The sequence below is a fragment of the Manis javanica genome, chromosome 10 (assembly GCF_040802235.1).
Source record: "Manis javanica isolate MJ-LG chromosome 10, MJ_LKY, whole genome shotgun sequence".
NCBI classification, from domain to species: domain Eukaryota; kingdom Metazoa; phylum Chordata; class Mammalia; order Pholidota; family Manidae; genus Manis; species Manis javanica.
The window spans coordinates 116,286,972-116,309,243 of record NC_133165.1 but is presented as its reverse complement, the minus strand read 5'-3'; the positions used below and the strand labels follow the sequence as shown (position 1 = coordinate 116,309,243).

General features: G+C 61.0%; 1 protein-coding gene across 2 annotated transcripts in view; it reads right to left on the bottom strand.

Moving 5' to 3' along the window:
• GRAMD4 (GRAM domain containing 4) overlaps positions 1–20,989 on the bottom strand; it is a 73,903-nt gene extending 52,914 nt beyond the window's left edge. The window contains exon 1 of one of the 2 annotated variants that reach the window (XM_073214051.1): positions 20,764–20,989. In XM_073214051.1, the coding sequence (XP_073070152.1) occupies positions 20,764–20,792 (29 nt within the window). In that variant the 5' untranslated portion in view covers positions 20,793–20,989. The remainder of the gene's footprint in view (positions 1–20,763) is intronic. The other variant, XM_073214053.1, reaches the window with a different exon arrangement.
• Between the last annotated feature and the right edge of the window lie 1,283 nt (positions 20,990–22,272).

Sequence of the window (22,272 nt, the reverse complement as noted above, 5' to 3'; positions counted from 1 at the left end):
AGGCCATTTCATGGCAGAGTTGTTTTTGTTATGGCAAAAAGAGGCTGGATGCCCCCTCGTGCCCTCCTGTGGAGGCAGCGGCACAAGGGGCCCCCATGACCCAGACAGGCAGTGAGGACCCCCCCCTCACCGTGCTGTAGACCTCGCCTCCCGTGTACGCTGCCACCTGCCAGGAGCCAGGCCCCAGCAGGGCGCACAGACAGGAGGGAGCGAGGTGGGGGCTGCTGCAGAGCCATCCGAACCGTCTACCCCTTTTGAATACTGGAGTCTGAATGTGTTGACTATTGCATAGCAAACTAAGTTTTCAAATTTAAGTTTTAAAATACAAGTTCCAAGAGGGGTGGCTTCCTGTTGGCTGAGTTTGGTGGTCTCTCACTGGTTGGGCTGTTGAATGAGTTTTCGTCTGTAATGCACTAAAGAGCAACCTACCTAAACAAGGACCCCTGGCGACCTCAAAACAGAGACTGTGCAGGGGTTCCAAGGCCAGACAGTCTGAGAACCACCAGCCCACCCGTGATTCCAGGGCAGGGGTGAAGGGACAGTCTGGGACGGCATGCCTGAGGGTGCCCCATCAGTCCATGGCTCCCCCAACCTCAGGGGGCTGCAGCTGGTCCCCAGCAGGGAACTGAGCTGCCAGGTCAGGGCACGAGCAGGACCTCCACACCCACGTGCCATGGTGGCAGTGCAGGGCTCTCAAGGGAAGCACGTGTAGCCCACCCAGGCACGACCCGTCGGGGGTGGGGATGGGAGTGGAGTGGGAGGGGCAGCCTAAGGGATCCCAGGGGCCAGGCCCCGGACGAGGGCTGTGGGTCTGGAGAGGGTGTGGCCAGCGGGAGGAGGGGCCAGGCCGGCCCAGGGCACCGCCTCATCTGTGTCATCATATAAGAGGGGCCCAAGGACAGCAGAGCAGGTGGCACAGGGACTGCGAGGGCTGCCGGGTCCTCTGCTAACTTGACGCCGTGCCTCGGGGAGAAGCCGATGGCCACTGCCCTGCTGTACAGGTAAGGAAACTGAGGCACACAGGGAGCCAGGCAGTAAGGGAGGGGCAGCACCCTCGCTCCAGTCAGCTGCTACATGGCCTCCCTGGTGCCAACCCAGACCTGTGCCACCCCAAACCTGCACACGCCACACCCCCAGAAGCGCCACCTCTCACCTTCTCCACCTCGGCCCTCGGCGATCAGGCCAGAGGAGTCACAAAAGCACCTGCTTCCTCCTCCCTGCGGCCCGTCAGCTGCAGCGTCACGCCCTCTCCCGAGCACACCACCACTTCTGACCTGTCTGTTTACAAACACCCTCCCCTGCCTTTGTGTCTTCTGCCTCCTTCAGAGGGCCACAGAAGTCTCCTCCAGGAAGCCCTCCTGACTCCTCTGTCCGGGAACACCCCAGCCCCAGGGCTCCCCAACACACCCGTGTGTGCGTGGAGGAACACACTGTGTGCCACCGCCGCCTCCTCCACACCCACTCTGCCTCTGCAACCTGGGGCGCCCGCTGTCTTACCCCCCAGCAGCTCTTCTCCAGACTCACCCTCCGGGGGTCGGGGGTGGGGGCTGTCAATCACGTGCTCTACCTCAAAGCAGGAGGCCCAGCGGAGACCGCAACCCAGCAGCAAACAAACCCACTTTTGGTAAAGGGAACGCATGCACCTGGAGCCAGCAGGTGCGGCCATGCTGGGAGACAGCCTCCTGAGAAGGAATTGGGCACAGGTGGAGGAGACGGGGGAGGAAACAAGCAGAAAAAAGAAGGGGAACTGGCCTGAGCGCCCCCTGCCCGCAGCTCCACGCCCCCACACCCAGGACCCCACAAAGGCCCCCTCTGCTTCAGCAAGCCTGCGGCGGACCCTCCACACTGAGGAACCAGGCGATCCTGGGCTCTGGGGAGACCCTGGATAGCGGCCTGATGTTCCGCTGCGAGGAGGGAATGGTTGATAAGGGGGTGGCCGCATTCTCACGAGGGCACCACTTCACCAGCCTAAGGAATCAGGCACAAGAGTCCAGCTCCAGAGCAGACTGCCTGAGAATGATCTTTAGACAGAAGATTCCTCTTCAGAGGGTCCTCTCTCCACAGGACCCTTTGAAAGCTGTTTTGTAAACAGCAAGCTTTTCTGGGCCCTTTAAGGTAAGATTAGATTTGCAATCAGTCACTTTATCAGCAATTCTACAGGGAGAAAGTGCTGCTGGTAGCAAGGTGCACCTGGGATTCTATAATCACTCTTGAGAAGAGGTCAAACATGGGTAAAAGCCTTCAGATGCATACTTTTCCTGCAAAGGGAATTAGAAAACAAAATCTGCATGGGTTTCCGCTAAAACAAATGTGACATCCATCGGCGTGTGGCTATGACGCTTTGTGGGGCTGATATGTGGGAACGCTTTGATCTCCATCTTCCACAGAGAACCGAGAATCTCACTCCAGAGAGCTGAGCAAAACACACATTTTTTTTAAGTTCAGGTTATGGTACCAGGGGGCAGTGATTCCTAAAACTAATTAATATCTGAAGGACAACTACAAAAATAATGGCTCAAGGTGGAAAGGCCAATGGCCATGTCCACACTGCAGACCAGTGATGCGAATGCTCACACACAGGCCCCACCACCCACATCCCAGCAGCCCCTCAGCAGAACTCCCTAGCGCCCAGCCCATCTCTAGTGACACAGGTAGCCGGCAGTTCCCGCGGACCCCCATGCTGCCCAACACCCCCACCTCCTCCATGGGACCGCAGGTACCCCGCTCCCCACCCCCCGGCCTCCCCACCAGGCCTTCGGGCATGGCCGCGGCTCCTGCACCTGGCCTTCACCTTCTGGGTGCAACCTCCCTGCGCTCACCTCACCGGCCCCATGTGCCCTTCTTTCAGGTCCAGCCCAAGACTGTGGCACAGCTGATGAGGGTGCCTCACCTCCTGTGCCAGCCCAGGGGAGGACTTGGCACTCCGAAGCAGCTCCTGTGTGCACTGTCACGTGCCTCTGCCCCTCAGGAGGCGGCAGCTGTTCCCCATCTGACCGCAGGGCTCCCCGCCCGCCCACCCACCCCCCTGCTGCCCCAGCAATCCACCACAGCTCAGCCAACCAGAACCCACCGGCTGGACCCCAGCAGCAAGAATCCAGCATCGGCAAATCAGACCAACAGCCACCATTTTATTTCTCAAGATGTAGGGAGGGAGCTGCTCACGAGGTCCTGTCAGGATGCGTCGCAGACACTATCCTGTATCTTCTGTCACTGGAGTCCCCGGGCAAGGAGAAGCAATGAGCGAGAGGCCCCCTCCTCCCTCCCTCCCACCCACGGCCACTTCCCGGGATGCCACTTACCAGAGCAGAAGACACCCAACATCTTGCTCAAATCGCCATCTAAGTCTGACCACCACTGCCAAACTTTTCATGAACTAAACAACACAACCACAACACGTCCTTTCCGCTGCATCTGAAGGACAAGCTGTGCAGTGGGTCAAACCTACACTTCACAGAACTTGCCCCCAGAACATAACCCACAAAGAAACTGGCACTTGTTTCTGTCCTAACGAAAACCCTGTGAGGACATCACCTGAAACGTGAGCAGGACATCACTGGGCCTCACTCACGGAGCTCCCCTGGGTCCCAGTGAGGCCCCAGCTCCCCGCGGCGCCTCATCCCAGGGGAGCTCCAGTTCATTTTCTCTTTAGGAAACCCCAACATTAAACTAGGATGAACTCCCTCTGACTTAGCCTTGCTTTGCGGCAGGCCTCCTGCCAGGATCAACCTGCAGTACTGAGCAAGGGCTGGTCAGCGAGCTGCCTCCTAGACCCACGCCTGCTGGGGCCCTGGGGCTGCCCTGGGCCAGCTTCCACCGTCAAGTTCCGCAGCCCGGCAAGAGCCACTTCACAGCCTTGCTGTCGTCCTTGCCATGGGTCCAAAGGTCTGGCAGCAGATTCCCAGGGGAGGCAGGACCGGAGGACATGGAAAGCAGGCCGGAGCCCTGGCCTAACCAGACGAACAGGGTGGCAGAACTGAAGAGGGTGGTTTCCAGCCCTGTCTGGAGACGGAGCTGAGTTGATCCTGCAAGCTTAAAGTTCTGGACCAGGGAGGCCTCAAGTGACAGTAAAAAAGGCCCCAAGACAACATAAAAATGCCACCTTCCAAGGCCTAATCTCCAAATACCAAAGGAAACAGAATTCCTCGGTTGGTTCAATGAGAAGACCATCAGAAGCCCGTGCCCACCCATGCAGGAGATGGTGACGCCCTTCAGTCATCACCACCCGGGGGCTGAGGCAGGAGGCCTGTGACCCTGCAGGAAGGCTGTCCCGCATGCGTCATCCTCACCATGCTCACACTGGTGGGAGATGACAGCCTGGTCTCACCAATGCGATTAACCCGGTCAGACTCCAAGCCAGGGTGTCTGCAGGGCACAGCCTGCCACCAACCAGCCACGTCAGGGAGAAGGCAGAGGATCTCCCCTCGGAGCCTGGGCTGCACACCCAGTCCCAGCAGTGCCCGCCAGGCGCCTCTCACACCGCAGACCCATCAGGGTGGGGTCAGCACTCTCCGCACGCAGAGGAGCAGGACGGGACGGCCCCTCCTTCCTGAGGCAGGCTCCTCCTTACCCGCTGCCAGGCCCCCGGAGGGCCTGCCTGTCAGACAGGATGGCACCTGCCACGCAGAGAGGCTCCGTGGTTCCTGCACATCTGCACCCCAGCTCCTGACGGGCCCAGGGGGCCTGCAGTGGCCGGGGACAGTTAGTGGGAGGAGCTCCCCGGGGACTGCCAGGGCAGCTGGGGGTGGGCACAGGGAGGGTCATGGGTGTTGGGCAGGAGGAGGGGCCTCTGTGGCTACGGCTGACCCCGGCCACGGCTGAGCTGCCCCATGGCAGCCCGTCTCCTCTCAGGGTCTCCACGGGACCCCGGTGCCTCCACCTGGCTCAGAACGTGGAGGCCCTGCTTCACTTTTCCAGAAGCACAGCCAGCCCCTTGGCCCTGGCTACAACACGACGGTCCTGCGGGTGAGAAAAGCCCTCCCGAAAGGTAGCGTCACAGCCCAGGTTACCAAGGTTAGAGGAGATGACATCCCAATGGCCCGTTTCCCCCAAGTTACCTTCCAGAAACCCGAGGCGCTGAGCCTCTGAGGCAGGATCTCCCACAAGCCTCGGGTTACTGGCTCTCGCCCTCTGCCCAGTTTCCGCCAAGTCTTCCCTGATGCTGGAAAACATGCCCTCCACACCTGCCGCCTCCCCACGGCCTGGGCACCTGTAATACCTGCATGCGTGTCTCTGGGCCTGGTCTGCAGGCTGCCCACTGGGAGGGGGCTCGGAGCCTGCTGCCCACAGGCACCCCTCCTAGCCCAGGGTCCCCCGTGCTGACCCTCACACCCCCAGGTTTCTGGGGCTCCAGCCTTCCCCTTCATTCCCTGGAAGAGGCCCTCACCAGGGTCAGGGTGACCCTAGCCCCCACCTCCAGCCCCAATCTTCTCCTACACCTGCCCTTCTCAGGACCATCCCTACTCCCAAAACTTCCAGAAACACCTGCCCTTCCTGAGCTTGGCCCCCAGAGGCTGCTCACCACCCACGGGGAACCTCCCTCACCCCAGGTCTCCTCCGGCCACTTGCAGCCCCCTCCCTCTGCCCCACACATCCTCACACCTGTGTGCTCTCGTACCTGCCCCGGCCTAGATTTATCTTCTCTCCACCCCCGCCGCTCTGCCCAGGGCACGCCTACAGGTCAAGACCCAGTCACACAGAGAGGGGCAGGGAGCAGGGACTGCCCGGGCAGGTGTCGGGCCCTCTGGATGAAAGGCAGTAATACAGGAGCATGGTGTTGGCCTGAGCAAGGTGTACACAGGGAACTGGGCAGGGAACACCCACCGGGAGCTGGAGCCACAGCGCCGGGAGGGGCTGGGAGGCCATGCGGTGAGGAGGTGGGCACGGTCAGCCTCGCCTGGGTGGTGGTGGGGCACTCACGGGTGACTGTTACACGTAATGACTAAGCAGGTGGGCAGTCGGCACCTCAATTGCAACCCCCCGAGGTTCAGAACGAGAAAGACTCAACTCACAGGTCTCCCACAGCCACATGTGGAAACTTGGCCGTGCCCAGCAACGCGGGCCCCACACCCACCTCCCCACCAGGGGGCTCTCCCAGAAATCTGCCCTTCTGTGCCACAGGCATGGGGCCAAGAGGCCCAGAAGACCATCGGCAAAATGCACAAGCCGGCCCCTCCTGCAGCCGCGTCCACCTGAGTGCCACGCAAAGCTGCCCGCTGCCAGGACACTTGCGGGCCATCGTTGGGCTCAGCTGAGGTCCAGGGGAGAAACCTGGGCTGGCGGGGGTCCAGCGTCATTCATCTGCTTCCAGGTCAGAACTCACAAGGGCTTCTTACACGTTTCTGTAAGACTGACCCGTCTGCCACTGTGAAGAGACAGGGTCTGCGAAGCAGGTGACAGTCAGCAAGGCTTCCGTGCTGCTTAAGCAGATCTGTTATTCTCAAGCATTTGGGAGCAGCGTAGATAAAATCAATTCCTTCTATGCTTTCATTAAGACAGATTCTTTTTTAAAAAAGCCTGCATGGAGAGAGTTCTCATTTGGGTTATGTTAGTGCACAAAAATAATCATGGAGTAGGGTTTATGTCTTCTAATTATACAGAATTTAGGACAAAATATTCATATGAGGGATTCTGAAATACTTTATAAATAGGTCATAATAGGCTCTTTTTATTGCCAAGATTCTTTAAACTCAAGGCAGCAGGGCCAGCCTCCACACGGTGAAACCGGCACTGGGCGGAGAGCCACAGTCACCCTCCACGCGGCTGGCCGCACCCTAGGGCCCTGCGTGCCGGCACACTCTGGGAAATCTGCCTGGCACCAGGGAGCTTGTGACAGCCAATCACAGGCTCGTCCCCATAAACGTAAGCCCAAAATCAAAGCTCTCAGGATGGGAATCCTGCTTGGAACCCGCGTGTCCCGAAGGCATAGAAGGACGTGGCTGCTCCCCTGCTCCCGGGTGTGATCCAACCTCATGGTGAGAACATTCAGGGAAGCCTTGCACGCGGAGCATCCGGAGCTGTGAGTGGCCGAGTCAGCACGGCTGGGGCTGGGCTTTCTCATTATGACTCAGTGTAAACTCACTTAACTACCTTTAATTGCACAAATAGGCAGTCAATTATTAAAAAAATACACACCTTCCTAACTAAAAAGATGATCTGTTAACTAAGTCTGCTGTGTAGGGACAGGGAGGGGCACGCAATCCCCAGCCCCATGGCCCCACCTGACTGGTGCAAGGGGGAGGAGGGTGGGGTGTGGACTCAGGTGACAGGCTTCAACAGGTTCTGCCCACACATGCTTCGGTGCCATCACGCAAGCACCGGGGAAGGGGCCTGTGGGGCCGGCAGTTACAGGAACAGCCCGGGGTCCCACTGACGCCACCTGACCCTTCCCGTCCGTCCACGGCCATGGCTAACTCTGGAGGGCAGAGGGTGGGCATGGGCCTTTCTGGGGGATGTAACCAGGGACTCCAGCAACATTGGCCATTTATATTTAGTAAATGGGGGGCCCAGACCAACAGTTCATTTCATGATGAAGCCGCAAAGATCCTTTTTAAAGTCTTGAATCAGAGAATGTAAGGTAATAAGGGATTTCACTATCAGTGGACCCTGGCCCTGAGAGGTGAGGCGGGCACAGCCTGGGGAAGCAGCCACCTGCCACAGGGCCTGGCAGCTCTGAGCACCTGGCTCCCGTTCTAGGGTCCCTGCCTCCTCCAGCTGCTTTTCTAAACTAGAAACCTCGTCCTCCTTGGCTGTCCTCGTGGACAGGTGCTGTGGGTTCCCCCAACCCTCTGACCACCCGTCCCTGGCCTAGCCACAGCCTCTCTCCTGGGTGGCTGGCACACACTCAGTCCCAAGCCCTGGGGTCTCCGCTCGCCTCCCCCTGCCAAGCCGGCCACGAGCACTCAGACCCACACCAGCCAGGGGTGCCCAGAGGCCAGCCCAGGCCTGCGTCAAACACGGCACCTCCTCTCGGCCAGGTGCCCCTGACCAGCCCCAGCCTGGGGGTGAAGGAGCCCCCCAACCAGCCTGCACGTTCTCAGCACTCTGCCAGAAGGCAAGGGGTCCTGGTCCTACAGTTCCTGGGGACAAAGACATCAGACAGAAAGGCATGCGACATGCCTCTCAGGACTAGGGCGGGAGAGGACAGGTGCCTCCAGACCTGCACAGCCGACCTCAGGGAGGAACCAGGGGCCCAAGGCCTGCTCAGGCCCCTGACGCTGAGGTAGACCTCCAGGGCCTGGCTGATGGAAGGCGGCTCAGCCATCTAGGCCAACAGCAGATGGGCAACGGTGGTCTTTGGAACCACCCAGGCCCACAGCTCTCTTTTTCTGCGATACCTCACTGCCCTGAGCCAGTCTCACCAGCTCTCAAAGGGGCCCGCTACCTGACTCTATAGCACCTCACTACACTGATGGACAGTGACTGCAATGGGGTGCAGGGGGGACTTCAAAAATATGGGTGAATGTAGTAACCACAATGTTGCTCGTGTGAAACCTTCATAAGATTGTATATCAGTGACACCTTAATAAAAAAATTTTTAATTAAAAATTTTTTAAAAGGGGGAGCCCCCACTACCTGTTGAGGCAGTGGATATGGATCCGGGCCACCAGGGGAAGGCCCAGCATCCCCGGTTAGCACCATCATGGTGCCCTACTGCGAGCCCCTACCTCTTATCTGCCTTTCCCCCTGTTCTTTACTCTTCCTGCCCCTCCCCTGAGCTCCATGCAGCAAAGCCCACACCCCTCTGAGTGATGGTGTCAGTGACACAGGCTCCAGGGAAGCACAGCTGAGCATCACGGGGCCCTCTCCCACTCCACAGGCCTCTGCCCCCGGTGTGGCCCAGCCTACAGGCCCCACTCAGCTGCCAGCTCCACTGGGGGCCTTGCAAAGCCAGACCCTAGGGCAGGGCCCTCCCGCCCTCCCTGCCCTCCAGCAGCTCTGAGTGACAGCAAGTGCAGGTCCCAGCAAAATGCACCCGAGTCGGGCCCCCACACACCAGGGCCAAGTGTGCACAGAGTCAGGCCCAGGCCTGCCCCCCAAGAGCTCACAGCCTCGGGGGGAGATCCACACATTGTGTGTGAGGTGGCAGGAGGTGTGGGGGCTGATCAAGGCAGCCAGGGAGGCATGAGACGATTTGTAATTACCGAAGGGAGCATATGGGACAGCCTCTGAGATGGCCTGGGGAGGCCCGCAGGTGCACACACACGGGTGGGGGGGTCACCCCGAAACCTGAAGGGTGGGTCCACATGAGGGTCCCAAGTGGGTAACAGGTAATTTTGACCTTTTAAAACACCTAGGTGGGCCCGAAAGGACTGGGCAGGTGGGACGCAGACAAGGGCACGGGCCCCAGGAGCAGCCATGCGGCCTCAGCCACCACCAGACCTCCCATGACCCCACTAACTCATCGCGCAGTGGGGGCGATGCGGCCCCTTCTGGGGTGGTGAGGGGGTGGCAGCCACCCACACACATCCCCTGGCACCTAGCAGGTGTTCTGACATGGGCACCCACCTGCTCACCCTCCCTAGGTGAGGCACCCTCTCCCTGGGGCACCCTCGGGCAGCCCTCCCCCAGACCCCCGGTCAGACCAGCCACAGCATGCTGTCTACCCTTGGGCCACAGGTGGGGGGGTCCAGTAGCCAGGGCCCCCCTTACTCCCCTACATCCAGGGCTTTCCCAGAGGCAGAGACTCCACCAGATGGTCAAGGGCCCCTGGACAAGCACTCCTCCCTGGAGCCCCAGCCAGGCGGGAGGGCCTCCCTGCTCATCAGGCTTCTGCTGTGGGCCCAGTCCCTACCCAGCACAATGGTGCCACCTGTGGTGGCTGCTGGCTCAGCAGAAGCTCTGCCTTAGAGGGGACAGAAGGGATGCTGGGAGCTGTGACACCAGTGGGCAAGAACGGCTTCAGCCCCAGCCAGGCCTGGGCCACATCCAGGCTCTGCCATTCTGTCCCTAACCTGCAGGGACCATAGGAGCCCAGCCCATGACAGTGATGTGGGGCTGGGGAGCCTGACCAAGGACCCCAGGGGAAGGGACACCTGAACAGGCCTGAGCAAGAGGACAGAGGGCAGCGCAGTCACCAGGCACCTGCCTCCCACCCAAGCATCTTATTCTCCAAATGCAGCAGGTGACCCCATGGATGTAAAGCTTGGAAAGGGGCTGGCAAGAGGTGAGTCTCCCCTTTCCTTTTCCACACAGCTTGGTGCACCCCACAAACAGCAGCATGACCCCGCTGCTCCTCTGACAAATGCCAGACCTCAACATCTAGGGCGCCGCCACCCCTACCTGCCCTCTGGATGCTGGGGGCCCTCCCAGATCCGCAGGGAGATGCCCCGCCAGAGGCGACAGTGGTACTGGGCGGTCACGAGGATTCGGGGCAGCCCCCTCCCCGCCCCCTCGCCCTGTCCTGGCAGCAGAGGGAGCTGTTGGGGCTGACTGCCCAGGGCCACCCAGGCGACACTGGCTGCCTGCCACCAGCTGCCTGCCCTCAGCCAGCCACTGCCTGAAGCCCTCCTGACCAGCCTGACCTCCCAGCAGGGCTGCGCCCCGGGCACAGGCTGCCAGGGCGGGTCTGCATGGCCTCTCCTGCCCCATCTGCCTGGCACCCCCTCCACCGTCACTACCACCCCCCAGTGGCTCCACCGGCCCGCCCCTCCATGCCCCGGCTTTCTGGGCTTTCAGGGCTTTCTGGCTGGTGAGTCATGTGTCACTTCCTTCCACCAAACACGCTCCAGCACAGCTAACTCACATGTGCACCTCCACGTGGGCAGGCTGGGCTGTAGGGGCCAGGACACGCCAGCAATGCCGTGGGGCCCAGCACTTCTGGGTTCTACGCTGTCCCCTCCCTCCGCGCCCTTCCTTAGATGCTCACACCCTTTCTTGACTTTTCTGATTCACACATCTCCCTGCATTCTTGAGCAGCTGCTGCTAAACAAAATATCCCTTTTCTTCCTGCGCCAGGATGCACTCAGCGCCCCTTCTACATGCTGGGCCGGGCCAATGATAGGGCAGGGCAGGGTCTGGTGGCATGCCGCCACCGACTCCCTTCCTTCCGGCAGGCAGCACGGGCCGCGGATCCTCAGGGGAGCCCCCGTCCTGCCCACTCTGGCTGCGGGGTGGGGACATGAGCCTTCTCCTTACCCTTTTGTCAGGCCCTAAGCAGGGACCTTCTCTGGACAGAACAAGGGAGGCGCTGCAGCCCCTGGACACCACACCTGGGTGCTGAGGCCAGCACAGGACTCCAAGGACAGGCCCAGCGGAGTCCTAAGGAGAGCACAGCACAGCTCAGCAGGCCAGAGCCGATGGGAAGGGGCGCTGCGGGCAGCCGGGCCTCCCCCCTCCCCACACCCCACACGGAGCCTCCCAGGCGCACCCAGGACCTGTGAGGTGCTCAACACACCTCACTGCACATGGTGTGACCATCAGGGGGCAGGTTTTGTGGCAACTCTGTGGGCGGTCAGTCTGGTTCTTGCACGTAAGATTCTGAGTTTTGTGAAACTGAAGGTTTGTGTGGTTTTTTACTAGAGCTGCTTCAGACTTTCAAATGCCAGACTCCTTAGCCAAAGGCCAGCACTGCCCTGCACCCTCCTGCCTCTGCCGTCCTCAGGGCCCTCTGAGCTGCTGGGGGCAGGATGGAGGCTGTGCCCCCTTGCTAGTCAGGACAGGCCCCCCCCGTGGTGCAGCACAGGCGCCACGCTGTACAGACGCTGCCCCAGATGACAGTCCCCAGGCAGCCACCCAGGACGGCTGTGACCCCCTGACAATTCCAGTCATCCCACAGCCCTGCAACAGCAGAAGGGATGACATGTCTCCAGGTCACCCCACTGCTGCCTGGGGCTGCTGCACAGGACCTGGCAGGCACACGAATCCCGACTCAGGAGGCTGGAGGCATGCAGGTGTGGCATGGAAAGGACCTGGGATAGGGGCACCAGGTAGAGGAGCCGGGGCAGCAGGGAGGCCCGGGTCGCCTGCTTACTGGGCCAGCAGGACTACAGCAGGCCGGCCCCAGACGGTCCCGAGAGCCTCACTCCCAGGAAAGGCCCCTCAGGACAGCAGCAATCCAGCCCTATGCAGCCCCCACCAAGGAGCCCCTGGCCAGCAACACCCACTTCCTCAGACCTACCCCCAGAACTGAGGGGGCCGCAGGGCCATCTCAATGAAGGCCCAGCCCCAGAGAAGACAGCAGGGCTTTCAGGATGCCCAGCCGGGGCGCAGGGAGCCACGTGTGCAGCCGTGCATGGAACAGCACGCCACCCGGCCCAGGCCCAGGCCCAGGCCCAGCACAGGTGTGGGCGCATGCTGACCTTGGGCCTCGCCCGTCCTGGCTGCCCCTCCTCAGGCTCAACTCGACGTCCTGCCATGTGGGCTCCCAGGCCTGTCGTCACCCTTCGATCCCCAGGCAGGGCAGGCCCCTCTGCTCGCAGATCCCACCTCTCTCCTCCCTCCTGTCTCGTGCTCCCTAAGGGCAGCAGCCTCATCACCCCACCCCGTCCAGCGCCCCGCACAGAGCGGAATGGGCCCTCACACAGGTGACAAGACATGGAGAGGCGGCAGGTAGCACCGGCGCAGGGCTACAGACAGTCGGGGAGGCAGGTGGCAGCAGGGGCCTCTCAGAGCACAGAGGAAGCCCACCCAACAGCAAGAGAACATGGCGGGTTCCTCTCAAATCTCAAACAACCTGCGTGGGAAACAGCGCCCGGGACGTGTGGACGGCACCAGCTCACGGCACCTCGCCCCCATGCCCCCCCCTGCATGCACATCACAGCAGCTCTCACAGGTGCCATCCTCAGGAACGCAGAGCGTGGCGCCCATCACACGGCCCCGTGGGATCCCAGGCACTGACCCGGCCCGCTGAGGCCCAGCTGTGACCCTGCCTCACTTTGTCCCTAAAGGGACAGGAGCACAAAGGGACAATGGCCGTTTCAGGCATCTTCCAAGCCCACGCAGGCAGCCATCCCTCTCTTTGGAAACACGAACCCAGGAAGGCCTGACTATGGCCGCCCTCAGGCCTCCTCAGCCTGGGGCTGGGGCATCTGCCCCAACACCCACTCGGCCTCACAAAGGGTGGGCACCCAACTCAGCACGCCCTTCTCCACCTCTCACCCTCCCACCTGCTCAGTCTGCTCAGGAGCCTCCAACTGAAGCCCTCTTCCCCTGCCAACAGGAGCCCCACATGCTGCAGACAGAAATGGAAGCCTAGGCCGCCCGACAGCCAGACACAGAATCACCCAGTTCCCTCCCTTCCGGAAAGAAAACCGGTCTCAGTGCCCAGCGGCTGCGCTGCAGAGCCACCGGCAGAGGTGTGCTCCCCGTTACAGGCTGCCCTCCACCAGAGAGCAGCTCGAAGGAGTGAGGAGCCGGGCCTGGACAGGATTCGAGCCAAAGACGCACCTGAACCCCAAAGTGTCCCGCCCGCCCGCAGCCTTCCTCCTCAGGCCCCCCAGACCTCCGGGGTGTGTTCAAAGTCAGCCCCACCTTCAAATTTCCAAGTCTGTGCCCATCCCCACAGAGCCAGCTGACCAGGCACAGTGGGGAGCCCCCAGTTCTCTTTCCCTCTCGCTGTGGGTCACAGACCTTCTTGGGGGGGTGGGGAGCGGCAGCCCCAGTCTCTGCGGGGCCTCCTTCCAACAGCAGACCAGGAGCCCCACAGAGGGAGACCCGCACATGCTCACCGCACTCAGAGCACAAAACCGCCTCCCACGGCCGGACCACAGTCCGATCCACTCTGCAGGCATTCTTGAATTGAACAATTAAGCAAATGGATGGCACATGGGGGAGCCCTTTTCCCACTGCTAGAATGGAAGCTTATTGATCAGCAAGGGGAAGAGGCCAGAAGGATCTACGCAGTTACCATCAAACTACATCAGCAGGATGAACTCACACTTCACTTAATACAGACACGGACGATTACACACAGAAGCGGTTACAGATGTGTGTGGACACCCACGGTTGGCACACACGCACGCATGTCCTTGTCCTGTCAGCTGAAGGGGGCCAGGAGCAAACGCTCGGGGAGCTCAGTCTCTAAAACCACGGGCGAGCAAGAAGAGCCAGCCCCGTGGAGAAACCGCTGACGGCAGGGCTGGAGAAGGAGGCGAGGAGATGCAGCCGGAGCCCCGGAGGGCCGCAAAATCGGAGGGCCGCAAAATCACAACGGCGCACGCCGTCACGGTGACGGGGGCCGGTCAGCGCAAAAAGCTCCCGACGACCAGAGCAGAAAAAGTTGACCAACAGAATAACTCAAAGCATAAAATTAGTGGACAGTGAATTCACACTGACATAAAAATAGGTTGAGCAAATTAATAAATAACAGAGAAGAGACAAAGTCTCCCACACAGAATTCCAAATGCATTACTAGGCACTCTGTCCTCAAGAGGGGGCGGCCCAGCTCCCACCCAGACACGGGGGCCGCGCACACGGACGTCCTTCCACGGAAGACAGGGAGGGAAAGAGGGACTCTCGGTGGAGAAGCCCGACAGACACCCGGGCCAGGTGACCAAGGTCAGCACCACAGGGAACGGTCAGGTTGACACCCACATGTGATGTGATGGGAAGTGAGCCGCACCTCTGTGGTCTCCCCTCAAACCCATGAGCCCAGGTAACCCGGAGAAAAGCATCCAAATTCCCTGGAGGAATTCCAATTGTCCGAACAACTTCCAATGGAGAGGGACCCTACAATATACCTAATATTTCTCAGGGCTGTTAAGTTCTGGATGGGGTCCTGGGGTAAAAAATAGACATTAGACAGAAACTAAGGAAATCTAAATGAACCACTGGCTTTAGCTAACAGTGTATCAGTACTGGCTCACTGGCTAGAGCAACGCTCCGCACGGCTGCACAATGGCGACGATAGGAGAGACTTTCCAGAGGCGCAGGCGTGTGGGGATTATCTTTGCAGTTGTTCTGTAAGTCTAAAACTGCTGTCAAAAAATACGGTCTATTAAAAAAAAAACCAGCATGCCACCAGTTTGGGGTGGGGCGGGCGGGGCCAAAGCTCACTCAGCAGCCCTGCCAGGGCACCCAGGGCACCCGCAGCCCGGCCAGGACCCGTCCTGGAGGGCTTCAGAGGACAGACAGTAACGCTTCAAAACCGAGTGACTGTACAATACTAGAGGGGTCATCAAGGAACAGAAATGGTGGGGCAGTGAGGTGGCCCCAGGGGACCCTCCCCTGAAGTGCCCCACCCCATGAGCAACCGTTCCTTCCTGGACACTGTCCCCCAAGAGGCCAGCCAGGGGCAGGCCCACAAGCTCAGCCCCTGGCCTCCAGGACCCCAGAGGCACTGGATAAACACAGCCACACACGGGGTGACCAGAATAGGGGTGTGGGGGCCCATGAGGCCCTAACCTTGTGAGGGGGGGAGGCCAGGAAGCCTTCCTGGTGAGGTGACTGGAGCACAGCTGGCATAAATGGTAAGTATACCAATGGCTGGAGGTCCCTGCACCTAGAGGGTGAGCATAAAGAGTTCTCAGGCAGTCCCAGCAACACAGGGGCTGCTACGAACTCAGACCCTGGGGCTGGTGAGGCAAGGCAGGCCCCCTAAGACGCGTGAGGAAGATGGCCCAGGGCCGCTTGGTGCCCAGGAATGGAGCCACGCTGAGGAACACATGCCAGGCCCCCGGCAGGAAAGCAGACCCAAAGGCCACGCGGTGTGTGAGCCCATCGGGAAGGCAGGATGCCCCTGAGAGCCTGCCGGGGGAGGGGGAGGGGGCTGGGGAGAGGGGATGGCAGTGACTGCTGAAGCGCCCGGGGTTTCTTTCTGGGGCCACGAAAAAGTTCTGAAATGAGATTGTGGTGAAGGTTACACATTTTTGTGAATATACTAGAAGTCAGTGAATTGCACACTTGCAGTGGGTGGACTACAATAGTATGTGCATTATACTTCAACAGAGATGTTTAAAAAAAATAAACACCTCTTTCGCTGCCCAGCCCCGCCCCCTCCCTGGGTGAGCCTGGCTCCTCCCCACCCCCACCAGGCTCCCAGACCTGAAGCTGCCGGAGGCGGAGGCGGGGCTGCAGAGGCCAGGCTGGTGGGGCTGGAGAGGGGCCTTGCCTCCCTGTGCCCCTGGCTCACTGCAGACACCCACAGGGGCTAGAAGCAGCAGCCCTTCCCACTGGTGGAGGGGGGGACGAGCCGGATCCTCGCCCTGCGGGCCTGGCGCCCTGCCATTTGGTTTCTCCCCCTACAGCTGAGCTTGGGTTTTGGGGCGCAGTGGGTTCTGGGTAGAGCTGCCCTTCCTCCCATTCCCAAGGGACACCAACTCCCTGAGCACAGTGCTTCACAGCTTCCGAGCGCCCCACTTCAGAGGGGAGCGGCGTGGCACACGGCGTGAGGGGTCTCCCCCCCACCCCAGGAGAGCCGGAGGCCTCACTCCCCCACAGCCGCAGCCACTCCACTCCCTGCCAGCCTGTGCCGGGGAGGGGGCCTGCCTGCCCTTCCCCACCGCCACCCTCCCACCCTCTTGCCCTCCTCTCCCTGCTCCCGCTAGGCCTCCCCACCCCAGGCCTGCCTGTGCAAGGCTGAGCAGACCAAGGCCAGGGCCAGCTCTCAGACCTCTGGCTTCCACATTCTACACCAAGACCCTTGTTTACAGGTGGCCAAACAGAGGTCCAGAGAGGCTAGCACTTTGCCCAGGAACACACTCTAAGCAAGACCCCGGTTTTTTCCCATCTTACCTCCCTGCATAGGGTGCCCAGGTTAGACACAGAGACCACAGGCTCGTACCGGCCAGTCTCTCAGCAGCTGTGGCCCCAGGGAAGCTAATTCTCTGGGCCCGGCTTCCTCATCTGTGAGATGGAGCTAATTATAGCACTTGCCTCCAGTTGTGACAAAACGCAGTCAAGCCCAGTGCTCAGAAGGCCCTCAGGCCCAGGTGAGGGCTGTGCTCGCTACTGGTGCATGTGGAGAGCAGAGAGAGATGTCCCATGTAACTTGAAATTTACTTCTTATATTTCCTTCACAAGCCCTGGGAAACCTAAATGAACTTTGCCAAGGGATTACCAGGAGGCCGTGAGCTTTAGAGCACAGCCTTCGGGTAAGCACACAACCCATGGGCCACCCCAGCTCTGCTACTTAACTCCTGAGGACTTAAGCAATCTGCCCACGATTCTGTGCCTCAGTTTCTTCATCTGTGTAATGGGGTGAGAGTGTGTTCTGAGAGCCACATGGGTGTCTGGCACTACAGTGACATCTATTTCAGTAGTTAATTTTTTTGGACAGGCCAATACTTCGCACCTTCTGGTGTAACCGCAGGGGACTCAATCACAGCACTTGAACATAATCACAACCCTGGTTATAACTTAAACGCCAAACAATCAACAACAGCGGCTGTCATCAGGGCTGAGTTATGGGCCTGAAGGTTCCGCCCAGCCCAACTTGCAGGCCACATGCAGACACCAGAGGTGCAGGAACATGGCATTCTCTACTTCGGGAAGCCCTCATGTTTCTGCTCCATCTCTGTCTGTAAGAGAAGTCGGGGCAGCCTGCCTTTAAGTTCTCAGCCAGTTACACTTCTCCAAGCAGCTGCCCCCAACCCGGGGCTGGGTTGTGTCTTCAACACTCCATTCACTGAAAGGCCATCACCTTCAGGGACCCAGGCCGCCCCCCATGCCCATCAGCCAGCACAGACTGTCGAGTACTTCAACTCTCACCCCCTCAACAAAGGGTGTTTTCTGGCTTCTGCCCAGGACAAAGGCCCAACCAGAGTCCCTTCTGCTATGCCACCACAAGGCCTAGGACAAGCAGATGGAAACCTACAGCTATGCCCAAGAGCCTCCAGGCCAGCTTTCCGCTTCCACAACCAAAGGTCTTCCAAGTGCCACTGGACCGGTCAGACTGCAACCAGGCAGCTCCCCACAGACACTAGGTCCGGGCTAAGCCGGCAGAAGCCACTTCCCGGGCAAATGCATATGTATTCCCCCTACAGCCCACATCTCATTTCCCCCAATGCATTTTTAAATACCTTAAGTGCAGAAATGCTCTGCTACACTCCCCACACTGTGAGCAGCACCCACTGGGCAGCAAGCCCACACTCAGCTTTGGATAAAAATGGCCTCCTGTCCCCCTGACAACAGGTACAGCAGCCTCCCGGCCTGTTTTGCAGGGAAGGAGGCAGAAACACAAGAGAACAGGCAACTAGGCCACACAGCCAGCCACCGGCGTCTCCTTCCCCGCTAGCACACACCTTGCGCTGACAGGCACTCTGGGAAGGCTTAAGTCCCCAGCACAGCGACTAGGCAGGAGCACCGCCCCCACCCTGACATACACAGAGGGCCAAACACCAGAGACCCCCATGTGGGGAAACCTGCCTAGCACCCCAAAGGGCAGCCCCCAGAAATGAACACCTGGCTGGAGCCACGCCAGGAGAACCCCATTCCTGCAAAACCTTGGGTAGATCCAGCTTCCAGAGGGAAACGCCCAAACCTGGAAGTGCCGGGAGCTGGAAGGGCTCCACACTGGGGCCTGTGAGATACGGGGTACCGGATGGCACAACCATGGAAACATGAGGGGAGCCCCTCTGCTCTCCGATTCCATGGATTCCACCAAGACATTGTCTGGGTCTGGTGCTGGTTTGTCAAATTTGTAACATCGCCCAGATATTCTGTTACAAAGAGAAAAAGGGCTTCAGGCTCTCAGCCTCCCCTGGCGACAGCAGCTCACGAAAATCTAGTAACACCGTTTTCACTGTGCCTGAACCACTATTCTATTTTATCATACAGCAAAAATGGTCATTCAGGAAAACCACGCCTGATTCTCCTCCTCGGTTCCAGTTGGTGAAGGTGAGGTGAGGCCCAGGGAGTGTAAGGAAAGCAGAGATCACATGCAGCTGGCGCCCAGTGGATCTCCTGACACCCACTCTGGGATGGACTCAACAGATAAGAGGCGGGCTCAGAGGCGGCCTCAAAGGCGGGCAGTTGGGAGAGAGACCACCTGGTTCTTCCTTCATGAAGCCCCCCACTTCCCTGCACCCCTACCCACCTCCACAAAAGACAGTACATGGGCTGTGAGGGCCAGGTCCACATAGACCGCAACTTTGAGACTTTCCGTGCAGCTTCCAGGAAGTGCCTTTCCTGAGTGCAAACAGACATCACAAGGACAGGCCCTGCCAGTCCCCACATCGCCCCGCTGGGACGGCCACACCTCATGCCCCACCAGCCAGGGCAGCTGACAGGAAAGAGGGCAGAGGAGGGGTGGCGCCAACCCACAGGCCCCGGGGCCCCTACCTCTCAGTTCCCAGGACCAAGCTGGCAGCTGCCCACCATGAGTCCAGCACTGTCCGGATCTGGGGGTTCAGGCCCACACCCCATGGTGCTGCAAAAGGATCAAAACTGTGGCCCATGCAGGGGGAAAGCCAGGCAGGGGGTCTGCGGCAGGAAGGAGGGACAGGTTTAACTAGGCCTCTGAGCCAAGGTGCCCCAGCTAACAACGGTGGGGTGTGGTTTCATCACAGCACACGGCAGGGGCAACAAGTGAACACACCTGGCCAGACTGTGTCCCCAGATGGACCTGGGACACACATCGGGCAGTAAGGGAAACAACTGCCTGGGGGCAAAGGGCTCCGCTAGCCTCGCCAAGGTGTTCTGACTCTGCCCTGGGTGTACCCAGCCAGTGCGGAGCCTGCATCACTTCATCTAATCCTCTTATCTAAATCCTCTTTCCCCATTTACTGGTGGGGAAACTGAGGCACAGGGCGGCTCAATGCCTTGGTGCCCAAGGTCACAGAGCAGATGCATGATGGAGGGAAGGCTCCAGATCCCTCTACTGCACAGCCCCGCCCCTGCTGGTCCCGTCAGGCCCAGCCCTAAAACAACCCCCTGGGCTGGGTTTGGTGGGGGCTGGGCATCAGGGACCTCCATTTGTGTGTGTGTGTGTGTTTTGGGGGGGGAGGGGAGGCTCAGAACTCTATTTCCTCCACAACAGGCAGGAGGAAGGCAAGAAGGGAACCCAATCCTGCAAAAACACCAGCCCCCAACTGGAACCCTCCCTATCTCTGGAGGTGTAGGGCTGGCAACAGACCCAAGGGTGACTAGCTTGGGGGGCTTTCTGTTTGGGTCTGTGGCCTTGGGAGCTGCTGATCCTCCGGCCACAGCGCCACAGGCAGGGTCAGGTGCGCCAGCCCTCCCCTCTCTGGCTCTCTTCCTCCGCCTGCACAGGGAAGGGCGCAGGGCCTGCCCTGGGCACGGGGTTGCAGGATGGGGCTGCCACACTACACCCCACCTCCTCACCTGCACGCGGGCCTGGGCCCCAACTGAGCCCCACCAGGTAAAAGTCCCAAACAAAGGGAGAGGAGACCGGACAGAAAGAGGGGTGCAGGGCTGGGGCCGGCGCCTACAACTTTTTGGCGGGGTCGTTTCCGGGGTCGTAGGGGCCAGGGGCTCCCTACTCTTCTGTCCCCCCAAATAGTAGGTCAGGAGGGCGACATTCGCCACGCCCCTGCCCCTGCCCCCGCCTGGCCGCGGGGACCCCAGGCCCAGCGACCAACGACCACCGCCCCAGCCCGGGCCCCGCGCCTCCGGGACGTCCTCCTCGCCTTGGTGGCCCGGCAGGATGCGACCAGCAGGCGCCGGTGGCCGCGGCGCGGGCGGGAGGGGGCCGTAAGGCGCGCCCGGCCAGCGCGGAACCCGGGGGCGTGTGTGCGGGGCGCGCCCGCGCGGGGCCCTGCTCGGAAGGCCGCCGGCTCCAGGCGCCGGGGTGAGGGGGGCGGATTGCGCCCGGTCGCGGCCCGTGTGTCCACCGGGGTCCGTACGGGCGTCCGCGCGCGCGCCGCTTACCCTGCGCGGAGATCGGGGCCAACTCTCATCCACCCGCCGCCGAGGCGCTCCCCTCGCCAGCCGCGCGGCCGCGCTGCACCTGCCGGCCGCCCGGGAGCCCAGCGGCGCCGGGGAACCCGGAGGAGTCCCCGCGGGTCCCGGACACGAGCGCGGAGGCGGTGGCGCCAGGTCGCGCGCTCACGTCCGGCTGCGCGGTGTCTGCGCGCGCCCGGCCCAGCCTGCGCAGCCGCCGTCCCGCCCCGCCCCCAGCCCCGCCCCGCCCTGCGCGTCACCCCGCCCGCCCCGCCCCTCGCGTCGCCCCGCCCCGCCCCGGCCCCCGCTCCGCCCCGACCCCGTGCGCCCGCCCCTCCGCGCCACTCCTGGCGTGGCCGGCTCGGGGCTCCGCGGAGGCGCACCTGCGCTGGCGGGTCCTCGCGTGCGCGAGCTCGGTCACGCGGCGCCGCCTTTGTTTGGGTGACCCACGTGCGTCCCCGCCACACGCACCCACGCGCACGCGCGTGGCGGCTCCTGCGCGCGGCCTTCAAGTGGACCCGCGGCCCCGCGCGTCTGTCACCGCAGACTCCTCGGGAACAGCTATGCACGCTGCTGTCACCTGGCCTGCAGCCCGCCCATCGGACACCCATGGGAGCGCCGGGAACCCCTGTCGATTGGGAGATAATCAGTGGCACCCATATGCCATAGGGAAATCTTTTTCCCTGATTGCTACTGCCCTGCCCACCCGGTTGGGGGCGGCCTAGAGCTTGCACCAGCGTTGGAGGTGGGCACAGGCCTCTAGACTTCCAGTCCAGTCCTAGCAGAGGCTATCGCCTACACCCAGAGGCCCTCCCTGTCCTCAGAATCCCACCTCTGGGCTTGCCCCCACTTCTCTTAAGTCTCCCCTTCGTTCATTCAAGGGAGCCCCTGCACTACCTCTCCACACTCCTGTGTCTCCCCAGGGACTGCAGTGCGGGGCCGGGCAGCAGAAGAGAGCCCCCTCTAAGCCCACCTGCCCTTGGGTCTGGGACCCCCCAGGAGAAACCTACCCCACCCTGCCTCTAGAACAAGAGGCTGTCTGGCTGGGGGAAGGGTGCTCTGAGCACAGGTAGAGGAGAAGGACTTGCAGAACCCCAGCCCCCTGTGAGTTGGGGGACCCACTGTCAGCTCCCCCACCCAGGTCTGACCGGGATAGCTGCTAGAGCTTGGAGTACCCAAAGGACACAGAGGTCTGAAGACGGTCTTGGCTGGCCTTCTTGGCCTCCCCTTCCCAGCTGGGCACCCTGGGCTCCGCCCTGCCCCTTCCCATCTGCCCCTTGTGCCTCCAGCCCTCCTCCTTGCTCTGACCCTGGGAGTCCTACAGGCACCTTCCACCCAACAAATCAGGAGCTGGACTTCCCCCACTCCATTCCCAGTCCACCCTCCAGCTTCCTCCCTGTCTGGGCAACACCTATCCATTCCTCTGGGACCCCTGTTCAGGTGCCCCTGCATCACTCCCTGGGGTGAGATTTTCTCCCTCCCCAGCATTCCCTGCCT